The sequence below is a fragment of the Ochotona princeps genome, chromosome 17 (genome assembly GCF_030435755.1).
Source record: "Ochotona princeps isolate mOchPri1 chromosome 17, mOchPri1.hap1, whole genome shotgun sequence".
NCBI classification, from domain to species: domain Eukaryota; kingdom Metazoa; phylum Chordata; class Mammalia; order Lagomorpha; family Ochotonidae; genus Ochotona; species Ochotona princeps.
Window position 1 is genome coordinate 13,257,537 of NC_080848.1, and position 11,122 is coordinate 13,268,658.

General features: G+C 55.2%; 1 protein-coding gene across 2 annotated transcripts in view; it reads left to right on the forward strand.

Annotated features, from left to right (window-relative positions):
• Positions 1-10,893, forward strand: part of MAP3K14 (mitogen-activated protein kinase kinase kinase 14) — a 46,745-nt gene extending 35,852 nt beyond the window's left edge. For both annotated transcript variants that reach the window (XM_058676645.1, XM_058676644.1), the window contains exons 7-16: positions 1,714-1,843; positions 2,054-2,185; positions 2,555-2,659; positions 4,777-4,940; positions 5,346-5,496; positions 6,841-7,179; positions 7,603-7,709; positions 8,012-8,156; positions 8,988-9,088; positions 9,453-10,893. In XM_058676645.1, coding sequence (XP_058532628.1) covers positions 1,714-1,843; positions 2,054-2,185; positions 2,555-2,659; positions 4,777-4,940; positions 5,346-5,496; positions 6,841-7,179; positions 7,603-7,709; positions 8,012-8,156; positions 8,988-9,088; positions 9,453-9,617 — 1,539 coding nt within the window. In that variant the 3' untranslated portion in view covers positions 9,618-10,893. The remainder of the gene's footprint in view (positions 1-1,713; positions 1,844-2,053; positions 2,186-2,554; positions 2,660-4,776; positions 4,941-5,345; positions 5,497-6,840; positions 7,180-7,602; positions 7,710-8,011; positions 8,157-8,987; positions 9,089-9,452) is intronic.
• The last annotated feature ends 229 nt before the right edge of the window (positions 10,894-11,122 follow it).

Below are 11,122 nucleotides of genomic sequence, written 5' to 3' on the forward strand. Positions count from 1 at the left end.
CATATAGGTACTGCACCCATATGAGATCCCAGCGCAAGCAAGGCGAAAACTTCAGCTGCTAGGGTTCTGCTGGGTCCTTTTTAAAAAATTTTTTAAAGATTTATTTTTATTGGAAAGGTAGATTTACAGAGAGAAAGATCTTCCATCCACTGGTTCATTCCCCAAATGGCAGCAAAGGCTGGAGCTGAGCCAATCCAAAGCCAGGAGCCAGGAGCTTCTTCCAGGTCCCCCATGCATGTGGGGGCCTCTACTGCTTTTCTAGGCCATAAGCAGGGAGCTGATTTGGAAATGAAATAGCCGGGACATGAATCAGTGCCCATATGGGACCCAAATGCTTGCAAGGGGAGGATTAGCCAATTGAGCTATCACACCAGACCCAACATAATAAGTCTTTATGTTAAAAGCTCAGTGGCCATCTGAAGGGCAGGACACAGAAATTGAAAGAATAAGTTTCTTTCCATTCTCAATGAATACCAGATAACTCACAGCGGAAGCCAACCTGAGCACCAGGCAGACTTTCAGACCTCGAAGTCACACGGGAGCCCGCCGCCTCCCCTGGCAGCATTCCCTCACACAGTGTCCTCCCTTCCGCCCTGACGGACACGGGAGCTGATTCTGCCACTGAGCCACATCCAGTGGATAGTTCACATAGTGCCCCACAGATGCTGGGACTCCTCAGGCATTGCGTGTCCCCTGGCACCTGCTGGCATCTTTGGCTCTGTTTGGGTAGGGACAGGTTCAAGGCAATAACCCACATGAGCCCTCTCGGTGAATGTGTGCCAGCTCAGGTTCAAGACCTGTCAAAGCTAGAGACACAGTCACAGATCATGAGAATTGGTTAACCAGGCCAGATTCTGTACGCGACCAGAAGAGTTTCCACTGACAGGCCCAAGTTTCAACTGCTGTTTGCTGAGCTGTCAGCTTCCCAGCTGGTCCTGTTTCCAGCAGCGCCCCCTGGTGATGCCATTTAGAGCTTCCACAGCCGTCAGGAAGAAGTGTGCTCAGCTAAGGGAGGAAGCTGGAAGCTGGCATTTCAATCAGTCAGCAGGCATGATGCCAACTGCCCTCCTCCCAGATCCTCACTCTGCCATGAACATATGTCACTGTCCATCCGGTTCCTCCAACCCTTTGACTGAGGACGCCCGTGGTCAGTGGGGAGCATGCTTTTTCTGAGTGGCCAAGCCAGGAGCTAAGCCTGAGGTGTCCATTACCTACTGCTTCCCAGCATGCCACTGCTGCTTCCTGTTGAGTGGCAGGTGGGGGAAGCACCCTAGACCTGTCCTGGGGAAACAGCTGCAGTTGGGACACACATACACTGCCCTGTCTGCATGAACTTTCCAGGCCTCTACGAAAGGGAGGATGAGGACTGAGAAAAGTACTGAGGGATGCAGAGGACACAGCACTGGTGATGGACTGTGGCCGTGTGTCCCAGAAATTACCCAGATGTTCGACTGGAGGGGGACCCAGCCTGTTTGGTTCTTGGGGACAGCAGCATGCGGGTAGAAGGGACAGGGAATGTATACAGATGGTTGGTGCTGCCCAACTGTCAGGAGGTGGCATCTGTACCAAGTGCCCTGATACTCAGGCTAGTCCCTGAGGGCCAGCAGGCTGCCTGGCTGCAGCTTCCCACTGGGAATACCAAGAGTCCTGACAGGACCCCCAGACTGGCCTGCTCCCTTCACCCCCATTCAAGCCACCTCTGGGCCCTTGCAGGTGCGGGTTGAGGTGTTCCGAGCAGAGGAATTGATGGCTTGTGCGGGGTTGGCCTCCCCCAGAATTGTCCCCCTGTATGGAGCTGTGAGAGAAGGCCCCTGGGTCAATATCTTCATGGAACTGCTGGAAGGTAAGAGGCCACAGCCCATTCTTCATTCTTCAGAATTCAAAGCCATGTTTCCTCCCAAGTTGACCTTGGCTTTCAGTTAGTCCATAGCTAACCTACCTACCCTTGACACCTGTGGGAGGGGTCATTTCCCCTACTGCCCTCAGCTGTTGTATGTTGTTTGCTGGGAGGCCTGGGGACGCCCTGTGTCCAGCCTGACCACTGGTCCCCCAGGTGGCTCGCTGGGCCAGCTCATCAAGCAGAAGGGCTGTCTGCCAGAGGACCGGGCGCTTTACTACCTGGGCCAGGCCCTGGAGGGGCTGGAATACCTGCATACGCGAAGGATTCTACATGGAGATGTGAAAGGTGAGGCCCTGCTCCCCATGGGCTCCTCCCACACTGGCCTACCTGGTTGTTTCCTTGGGGGGAGGGGCCTGAGTCAGCCTGACAGGCTGGGCCTGGGGAGAAGGGAATGACATTTTCTGGCCCTCAGCCTGACACTGTAGTTTCCAGTGGATGGTGTTAGCTCCTACCCACTGGTGACTGCTAGGAAAGAGAGGGCAGCAGAGGAGAGTGGCACAGTCCCCAAGATGCCACCTGCCCCTGGCCTGTACTGGTGCCTTTCTCCCTTCTGTAACAAATCAGAAACACTGCGGGCCATGCTGAGAGGATCCAGGGTGGGCCAGGGCCCAGCATGACTCACCTGTCACTCTTCCTCCCCGACCTGGCTGGCAGCGGACAATGTGCTCCTGTCCAGCGATGGGAATCGCGCAGCCCTCTGCGACTTTGGCCATGCTGTGTGTCTTCACCCTGATGGTCTGGGGAAGTCCCTGCTCACAGGTAAGACCCACAGGCAATGACTCCCCACCTGTTGAGAGCCAGTGTTGGCTGCATACCCACTGGGCCCTGCAGGAGGGAGGATCCATGGTGCTCTTGCTGTCTCCCGGACACCTAAGCCCACGACCACCCTGGGTGGCTCTTGTCTTAATTGTGCATGCAGCAGTGGGCGCGCATGCTCATGCTAATGCTCCCATAACCAAGGCTTCTAGTTTTCTGATTATTAAAATAGTCTGTGCCCACCATAAGGTGGTTTAGCAAGAACAGTTAAATGACATAAAACAAAAGGAAAAATCCTTACCATTCCTCTGCCCAGTTTTTCCCTGTACCCAGTTAAATTCATTATAACACAGTTTTGCCCAGCTTGTTTATGTTTGTGTATATGTAGCATAATACAGAAAGTTAATTTTTTTTAACATTTCTTTTTAAAGATTTATTTAGTTAATTAAAAGAAGAAGAGATCTTCCATCTACTGATTCACTCCCCAAATGGCCGCAAACAGCCATGGCTCGGCCAGGTGAAAGTTGGGATCCAGGAGCTTCACCCAGGTCTACCACATGGGTACCAGAGCCCAGGCACTTAGGCCATCTTCTGCTGCCTACCCAAGCCTGTTACCAGGGAGCTTGTTCAAAAATTCTCCACACACACACACCTGTCAGTCAGCAGGGAGCAGCAGTGTGACATGCTGGAAAGCAGCAGGCCTCAGAGGCAGACATCTCAGGCTTAGCTCCTGGCTTGGCCATTCAGAGAAAGCAGCTACCCACAGTACCGGCATCCCTTATGGACACCAGTTCAAGTCCTGACTGCTCTGCCTCTGACCAAGCACTTGAGCCATATCCTGCTGTTTTACTAGGCATATGAGCAAGGAGCTGGACTGAAAGTGTAGCAGCCGGGACATGAACCAGTGCCATATTGGATGCTGGCATCTCTGGTGGTGGCTTATCCCGGTACACCATGACAATGGCCCCTAAAATGATTGCACTGTAACCAAATGGGGGGGAAAAAAAGGTCTTATATAAGTTTAAATGTATTGGTTTTACATCTCTATCCACAATTCCAAAATACTCCAAAATTTGAAACTCTGAGCACCGGCGTGATACCACAAATGTAAACAGGCATGGATAATCAAACTTCACCTTAAAGCAACTTCAGTGGATCTTGTTGTTGTTGTTGTTGTTGTTGATGATGATGATAACAAAAAGTAATCTTTTCTAAGATCTAAGTAGAGCAACGCAAAAAATGTTAAATACAGGGCCCGGCGGCGTGGCCTAGCAGCTAAAGTCCTTTCCTTGAAAGCCCCGGAATCCCATATGGGTACCGGTTCTAATCCCGGCAGCTCCACTTCCCATCCAGCTCCCTGCTTGTGGCCTGGGAAAGCAGTCGAGGACGGCCCAATGCTTTGGGACCCTGCACCCGCGTGGGAGACCTGGAAGAGGTTCCAGGTTCCCGGCATCGGATTGGCGCACATCAGCCATTGTGGCTCAGTTGGGGAGTGACTCGTCGGACGGAAGATCTTCCTCTCTGTCTCTGCTCCTCTGTGTATATCTGGCTGTAATAAAATGAATAAATCTTAAAAAAAAATGTTAAATACAAATCACCAGGAAAAGATAATTCCCATCTGCTATTGATCCTTCTGGTCTTTTTTGTGTAAAAATTTTCTATAGATTTTTTTTACTCACTAGTATTTTAGAATAATCACAGCACTTAACAACTTCATGTTATATGTCCAGCCCCTTTGCTTACTTTTTCAATTTTGGCCATAATGGCTGAGATTGGATCAGGAACTCCACCCAAGTCTCCCACATGGGTGCAGGAGTCCCAGTACTTGGACCATCCTCTGCTGCTTTCCAAAGTGCTGGGAGCTGGATCAGAAGTGAAGTAGCTGAGAGTTGAGCCAACGCTCAAATGGGATGTAGGTGTTAACAACAGATCCGGCCCAGCCCAGGCACAGTCCCAGCTCCACTCATCCCTGGCGGATGTGACCCAGGAACTTCATCTTTCTAAAAGTACTTTAACCAAACAAATTCCAGGATCCCCAGGGATGAACAGGGATGGCTTTTGCCTGCTCATAGCCATCCAAGTTCACAGGTAATGTTTGCATCTTGCCCTGGTCTTCTCAGGGGACTACATCCCCGGCACGGAGACCCACATGGCCCCAGAGGTGGTGATGGGCCGGCGCTGCGATGACAAGGTGGATGTGTGGAGTAGCTGCTGCATGATGCTGCACATGCTCAACGGGTGCCACCCGTGGACCCAGTACTTCCACGGGCCGCTCTGCCTCAAGGTCAGTGACACCTGGGGCTGGGATCCAGGCTACAGACTCGAGGGCCCCGTGGTCTCCATGCCAGATGTGAGCAGAGGGAGGCCTTGTCATCATGGGATCCTGAGGAAGTATCTAGGCTCCCAGGCAGGCCAAGCTGGCATCCTGCCCTCGTGGTCCTCTGCCACCCACCACCTGACAGGCTGGGCCTGGGGACCTTGGGCATCCTCCTGCCTGGTCTACCTGGGTTTCTTCTCCCTCTCTGAAGGAAATGCCCCATCCTAGGCTCTACCCCATATCTCTCTATTTCTCAGGACAGACCTCAGCACAACATGGAGAATCCAAGAGGTAGCAAGATCAGAGGCCTTGTGCTGAGAAGTCAGGGGCCAGGGGGACCACAGGCCTCACATGTCGTCCTTTGGTCCACAGATTGCCAGTGAGCCTCCGCCAGTGAGGGAGATCCCACCCTCCTGTGCCCCCCTCACAGCCCAGGCCATCCAAGAGGGGCTGCAGAAAGAGCCCATCCAACGAGCATCAGCTGCAGAGCTTGGGGGACAGGTCAGCCGGGCACTGCAGCAAGGTAAGAACCGGGTGCAGGCTGAACCCTCCCAGCGGGGACAGTAAAACCATGACCTAGGAGGGCCAGGGCAGGTATCGGTCAAGAACAAGGTCCTCGGCCTCTCAGCACACAGACACTCTGGGGACATGAGTGTGGGTGCTGGGCTCAAGCTCAGGAGATGGGGAGAGCATGTCAGGGCAGTTAATGGCGGGGACTCACACTCTTGAGGGAGCAGAGCAAGCAAAAGAAAGCTTAGGTACATGACGGTCTGGGAGAGACCAGTGGGTGGTGCCCAGTGTCGGGTAGGCCAGAGGAAGCCTCACCAGCTCCACATGCCAGAGGACGGGCTTTGCAGCATTGTTTGTGAGAATTGAAGGTCCACCAGTGAGAGCATGGAGGGGCAGAAGATGGGGTTGGAACCCCACAGGGCAGTTTAGGCAGATCCGAAAGCCATGCTGCTGCAGGCAAGAGGAGCCCTCAGCGTGAGACCAGGAACACGGTGCCCTGTCTGTACATTGAAAATGGGTAACTGACAGCAACAACTTGCAGGAGCAAGATTCAAAGTCTCATGAGTGTCGCCAGGGGTGGCGGGAGGCAGGTGGGGAAAGCAGGCAAAGACAATGGTCATGGGAGTGAAGGTATGAACCAAACTGGAGACACCAGGCCTGGCCCCTCCTACAAAGGTGATCACTCAGGTGCACGGGACCCCAGAGCAATGTCAGAGAAGGAGTGCCCTCTGGCCACACTCTCTCTGCAGCAGCAGTTAGAGACACCTGCTCAGCTATTTTATCTAGGGGCTGCACTTGCAATTCTTACTTTGAGAGGCAGAGAAACAGACTGTCCATCCCCATAGCCCCCTTACTGGAGAGGCTCCCTCTATCTCCTGCCTGCTGCCCTGGGCTGACCAAAGCTGGAGCTGGGAGCCGGGAATGCGGTCCAGAGCTTGCATGGTGGCAAAGCCAGCATCTACTGCTCCCAGATGTGCATTGGAGTAAGCTGGAATCAGGAGCCAAAGCGGGGAATGTGCTGGAAACCAGGCACTCCCTTGTAGATGGACAGCTTAACTGCCAGTCAAGATGCCTGCTCTCCCAGGCTTGTTCTAAAGTCTCTTGATCATTAACAAAAGGTTTAACTAGAGCTGACTGTCTAGTTATGAAATTTCTGATACCTGGAGGAAAATTAAACAAAAGGCAGAAAGGGAGTCCTCTTCCTGCCCTAACTAAATAGGCTGCCTGTCTGCTTATCTGCCAAAGTGGGGCTTCAACAGGGTCCCCCCTGTCCTCACCCACCCAGAGGTCATGCTGACCTGGTCCAGCAGCCCTTTGTGGGCACAGCCCCACCTCAGCCCCTTATGTTCTTTTGCAGTGGGTGGTCTGCGGAGCCCCTGGAGAGGCGACTACAGAGAACCAAGGCCTCCCCCGCCAAACCTAGCCAGCTGTCAGCAAGCCCTGCACGCCCAGCTGGGGGAGCCCGTGTCAGGGGACACCACAGCTGGGGCCCCCAACCTTCAGACTGCACTGCCACCAGAGCCACCAGAGCCCCCAGAGCCAAATAAGTCTCCTACCCTGAACTTGAGCAAGGAGGAGTCTGGCACCTGGGAACCCTTGCCTCTGTCCTCCTTCGACCCAAGCCCTGGCAGAAACCCCAGCTCACCCGAGCGGAAGGCCACCTTCCCTGAGCAGGAACTGCAGCAGCTGGAAATAGGTATGGGAACCTCTGCCATAGCACAGGTACACACAACACATACACACACACATACACACACTGCTGTCAGACCAAGCACTGTCACACACACACTGCTGTCAGACTATAGCGCTATAACATATACAGTGCATACCACTGTCACACCACAGTGCTGTCTCACACACACATGCACATCTGTCAAATACAACATGTACATGTATGTACACACAGCACTGTCACATGCATACACGCATGCATATATACACACACACCATGACCCCCAGCCCTCCAGCTTTCTGAGCCCTGGTCCTTGCCTGCCCCACAGGCCTCGGCCTCTCCAGACACAGCAGGCAGCTTTCCTCATAGCCCCTCCCCTGCAGTGTGGGCAGGAAGAAGCCTGACAGTGTGGCCTCCAGCTTACGCCTCTCCCACCTCTCCCCACAGAGTTGTTCCTGAACAGCATGTCCCAGCCGTTCTCCCTGGAGGAGCAGGAGCAGATTCTCTCATGCCTCAGCGTTGACAGCCTCTCCCTATCAGACGACAGCGAGAAGGTGAGTTACCTGTCAGGCTCCTCCCTGTCCTGGCACGGAGTAGGTGATGTTGGCTGGGGACAGGCTATGTGCAAGTGGTGGGAAAAGGGCGGAGTCCTCACCAGGCCCGGGGGAACCTGGCGTCCCAGAATGACACCATGTGTCTTGAGCATGCTGGAATTAGGACAGGGGACTAGTACGAGGGTCAGCAGGTGTCAAGGTCTGTTCTCCCACACAGTACTCCTACCCCCACAGCAGCACACATGCACAGCTCCTCACCTGGGGAGGGTCCTGGACTGAGTCTGTACCCACTCTGGTTTCAGAACCCATCGAAGGCCTCTCAGAGTTCACGAGACACCCTGAGCTCTGGTGTACACTCGTGGGGCAGCCAAGCCGAGGCGCGGAGCTCCAGCTGGAACATGGTGCTGGCCCGGGGTCGGCCCACTGACACCCCAAGCTACTTCAACGGTACAGGCTCTGGCTGGGCTGCACGCCCCAGGGAGTACAGGGAGGGCTCCTGGAGCAGTGGGAAGGGAAGAGGGCAGCACCTGGTATCCAGAGTGTCACATCTGTGGCCAGTGAGTCAGGTGCAGAGGAAAAACCTTGACGGGGAAGAGGCCTCCGCTGGTGGGGTGGGGGAGGACCTTGGACCCCCAACAACTGCCCTCTTGCTCGGCGAGAGAAGCAGGCTTTCCCAGCCTGGAGGCATCGACTGCCTGAGAGGCCTTGCCGGACCACAGCCTTGTTGTGCTTCTCTGGGGTTGGAGGTTAGAAGATGAGAAAGACAGCATGCAAGTTCATAGTTCTCAAGCCTGGCTGCATAGTTTTAGTTATAATTATGCTACAAGGGCTTCAACACATAGTTTCCTATCTGTCCCCATGGCTGATGTGATGTGTGGCATCAGGACCCCATTGCCTGATTGGACAGTTTCAACCCAGGGGACAGCCTGGATTTTCCACTGTCCATTTTAGGAATCTTTGTGTTGCATTCCTTACTGCTTCAAATCCAAGTTGGTAAACTCCTCAGCTCTTAGCAACATGCAGGGCCAACTCAGGTGTGCACAGCGAGGAAGAGTTAGCAGGTGCCTAAGACGGGGCCACCCCAGCCCAGATTTCATCTCCACCACTTTCTCACACCCATATCTGTCTCTCTCTGTCTCTCTGTCTCTCTCTCTCACACACACACACACACACACACACACACACACACACTCACATATTCCCCAGCCCCTGCCAGAGCCCTGCTTCCTGGGAAGCCAACAGCCATCTCTGACCATTACCTCGCCTACTACCTTCCAGGTGTAAAAGTCCAAATACAGTCTCTTAATGGTGAACACCTGCACATTCGAGAGTTCCACCGGGTCAAGGTGGGGGACATCGCCACTGGCATCAGCAGCCAGGTAAGGGGGCAGGCACACACTTCATGAGCAGAGTCCCAAGAGCCAGGACCCTGGGCCTGCCCTCCAGGAAGAATGCTTAGACATAAGAAGCAATGCCCCCCAAGAACAGTTGAGCCTGGCCTCCAGTATCCCCTAGTCCAAGAGCACAATTGGCAGTGGTGGCTGAGGGGTCCTCAGGACCTACCTTTGGGCCAGGCAGGACTCCCCACATCCTCCAGAATGGAAGGCAGCAGTATCCTTGGGGCTGCCTGTTGAGCTGGGAGGAGACATCTCCCACAAGGGTGGGAGCTGTCTGATCTGCACTACTGAGAGGCTTTGTGGTCCTGGGCCACTGACTCAGTCCACTGGCTTGCTCCACCCCCAGATCCCAGCTGCAGCCTTCAGCCTGGTGACCAAGGATGGGCAGCCCGTCGGCTACGATATGGAGGTGCCAGACTCGGGCATCGACCTGCAGTGCACGCTGGCCCCCGACGGTAGCTTCGCCTGGAGCTGGAGGGTCAAACATGGGCAGCTGGAGAACAGGCCCTAGCCCTGCCTTTGCCTCGGGCTCCATTCTGCCCCAGCGGCCTTCCTTCTCAGTGCTGTGCAGAGACAGAGGCTCAGAGGCCTCTAGGGATCTGCCAACCCCTGGCTCGGTGGTGTGACAGGAGCCAGCAGCAGCCAGGGGCGGTGCAAGGGGGAGGTTCACCGATGCCTCCCAGGACTGCCCGCCTGAGTCCTGCCCAGCCCCGCCAAGAGATCATTCTGCACCCAGGAGGAGAACAGAGGACTTCATGTGGGATCTTCTCTGCCTTGCTCCTGCTGAAGGAGTCAGGGCTGTTGTGATCAGTGACCGCCAAAGTAGTCACGGGGCAGCACACCTGCCTGGAGCAGGAGGGGTGAGCAAGCCCCAAGTTCCCTGGCCTCCAGGAAGTGAGAGAATAGCAACATCTAAGGCCCACACTGGGGTGTGCGGAATCAGAGCAGTGGCTGTGCTTCCCTTGGTTCATGGGAGACCTCTCACCCCCTACCTGGCCACTTGCCCTTCTCCCCCTGGTCTTTTGAGTCGAGGAGGAACGCACCCAGTATGGCACCAGTCAGGGCACTGCAGCACTCGGCCTGAGTGGGACTCTGGTCCAGGTGAGGGCCACAGAGGGTGACGAAGTGAAATGCTTCTCGGCCCCAAGCGCATGCCCCCTCACTGGGCTGTGCTCCTGCCTGGAGCAGCTGGCCTAACCCTCACCCCAGGCGGCTGGCACTCACCTGTACAAGAGAAGGGGGACAGAGGCCCACCTGGCAGGGACAACCTGCACATGGGGTACACCGGATGCGAAGGAGAGTAGCAGACACCAGTGCTAACACCCCCTAGGCCACGCACTCGGCCTCTAGCTCACCAGCTCCCTGGACACACTTGCGCTGGCCCTGGCCAGGGCGCCACCAGCTCCACTTTGCACTCTAATGACCCCAAAGCACTTTCCTGGCCACCCTCCACAATGCAAGCCAGGGGCCCTGTGTGGGCACAGGCAGGCAAGGGGATAGGTCAGAGGGCCTCAGGCTTGCCTGGTGCATGGGACTCCCGTAAGCATCCTTGTCCATCACCCCAGCCACACCTCTCTAGGGGCGCCACTCAGGACTCGTGTAGCATTAATCAACTGTGAATTGCTGGGGGCAGGCACCTGCGGCACGCTTTGGCAGCCTCTGTCCAGCCAGCTCCTAGGCAGAGGCCGAGCCCCGGCCCCCAGCACAGGAGGAGCTGCAGCCCCTTGGTACTGTGGAGTCTGCGGTGGAGAAAATCTTTGTGAGCAATAAAGTGTGAGGTGATGATGTGTTTGTAGCCATGAGTGTTTCCTCTCCTGCCTTGCCTGCCTCCTGACCCAGACAGCCGCCTTCCCTGGGGGATCCTTCAATTATTTCCAGTTCTTGAGCAGGGGCCGCTTTTCCTGCCACTCCTGCAGGGTGCACCCATTCCTACCTGGGAGCCATCATTCAGACCAGTTGGGGGAAATGCCAACCCAGTGGTCCCTGGTCCCTGGCTGGCCAGCACACTGTGCTGTC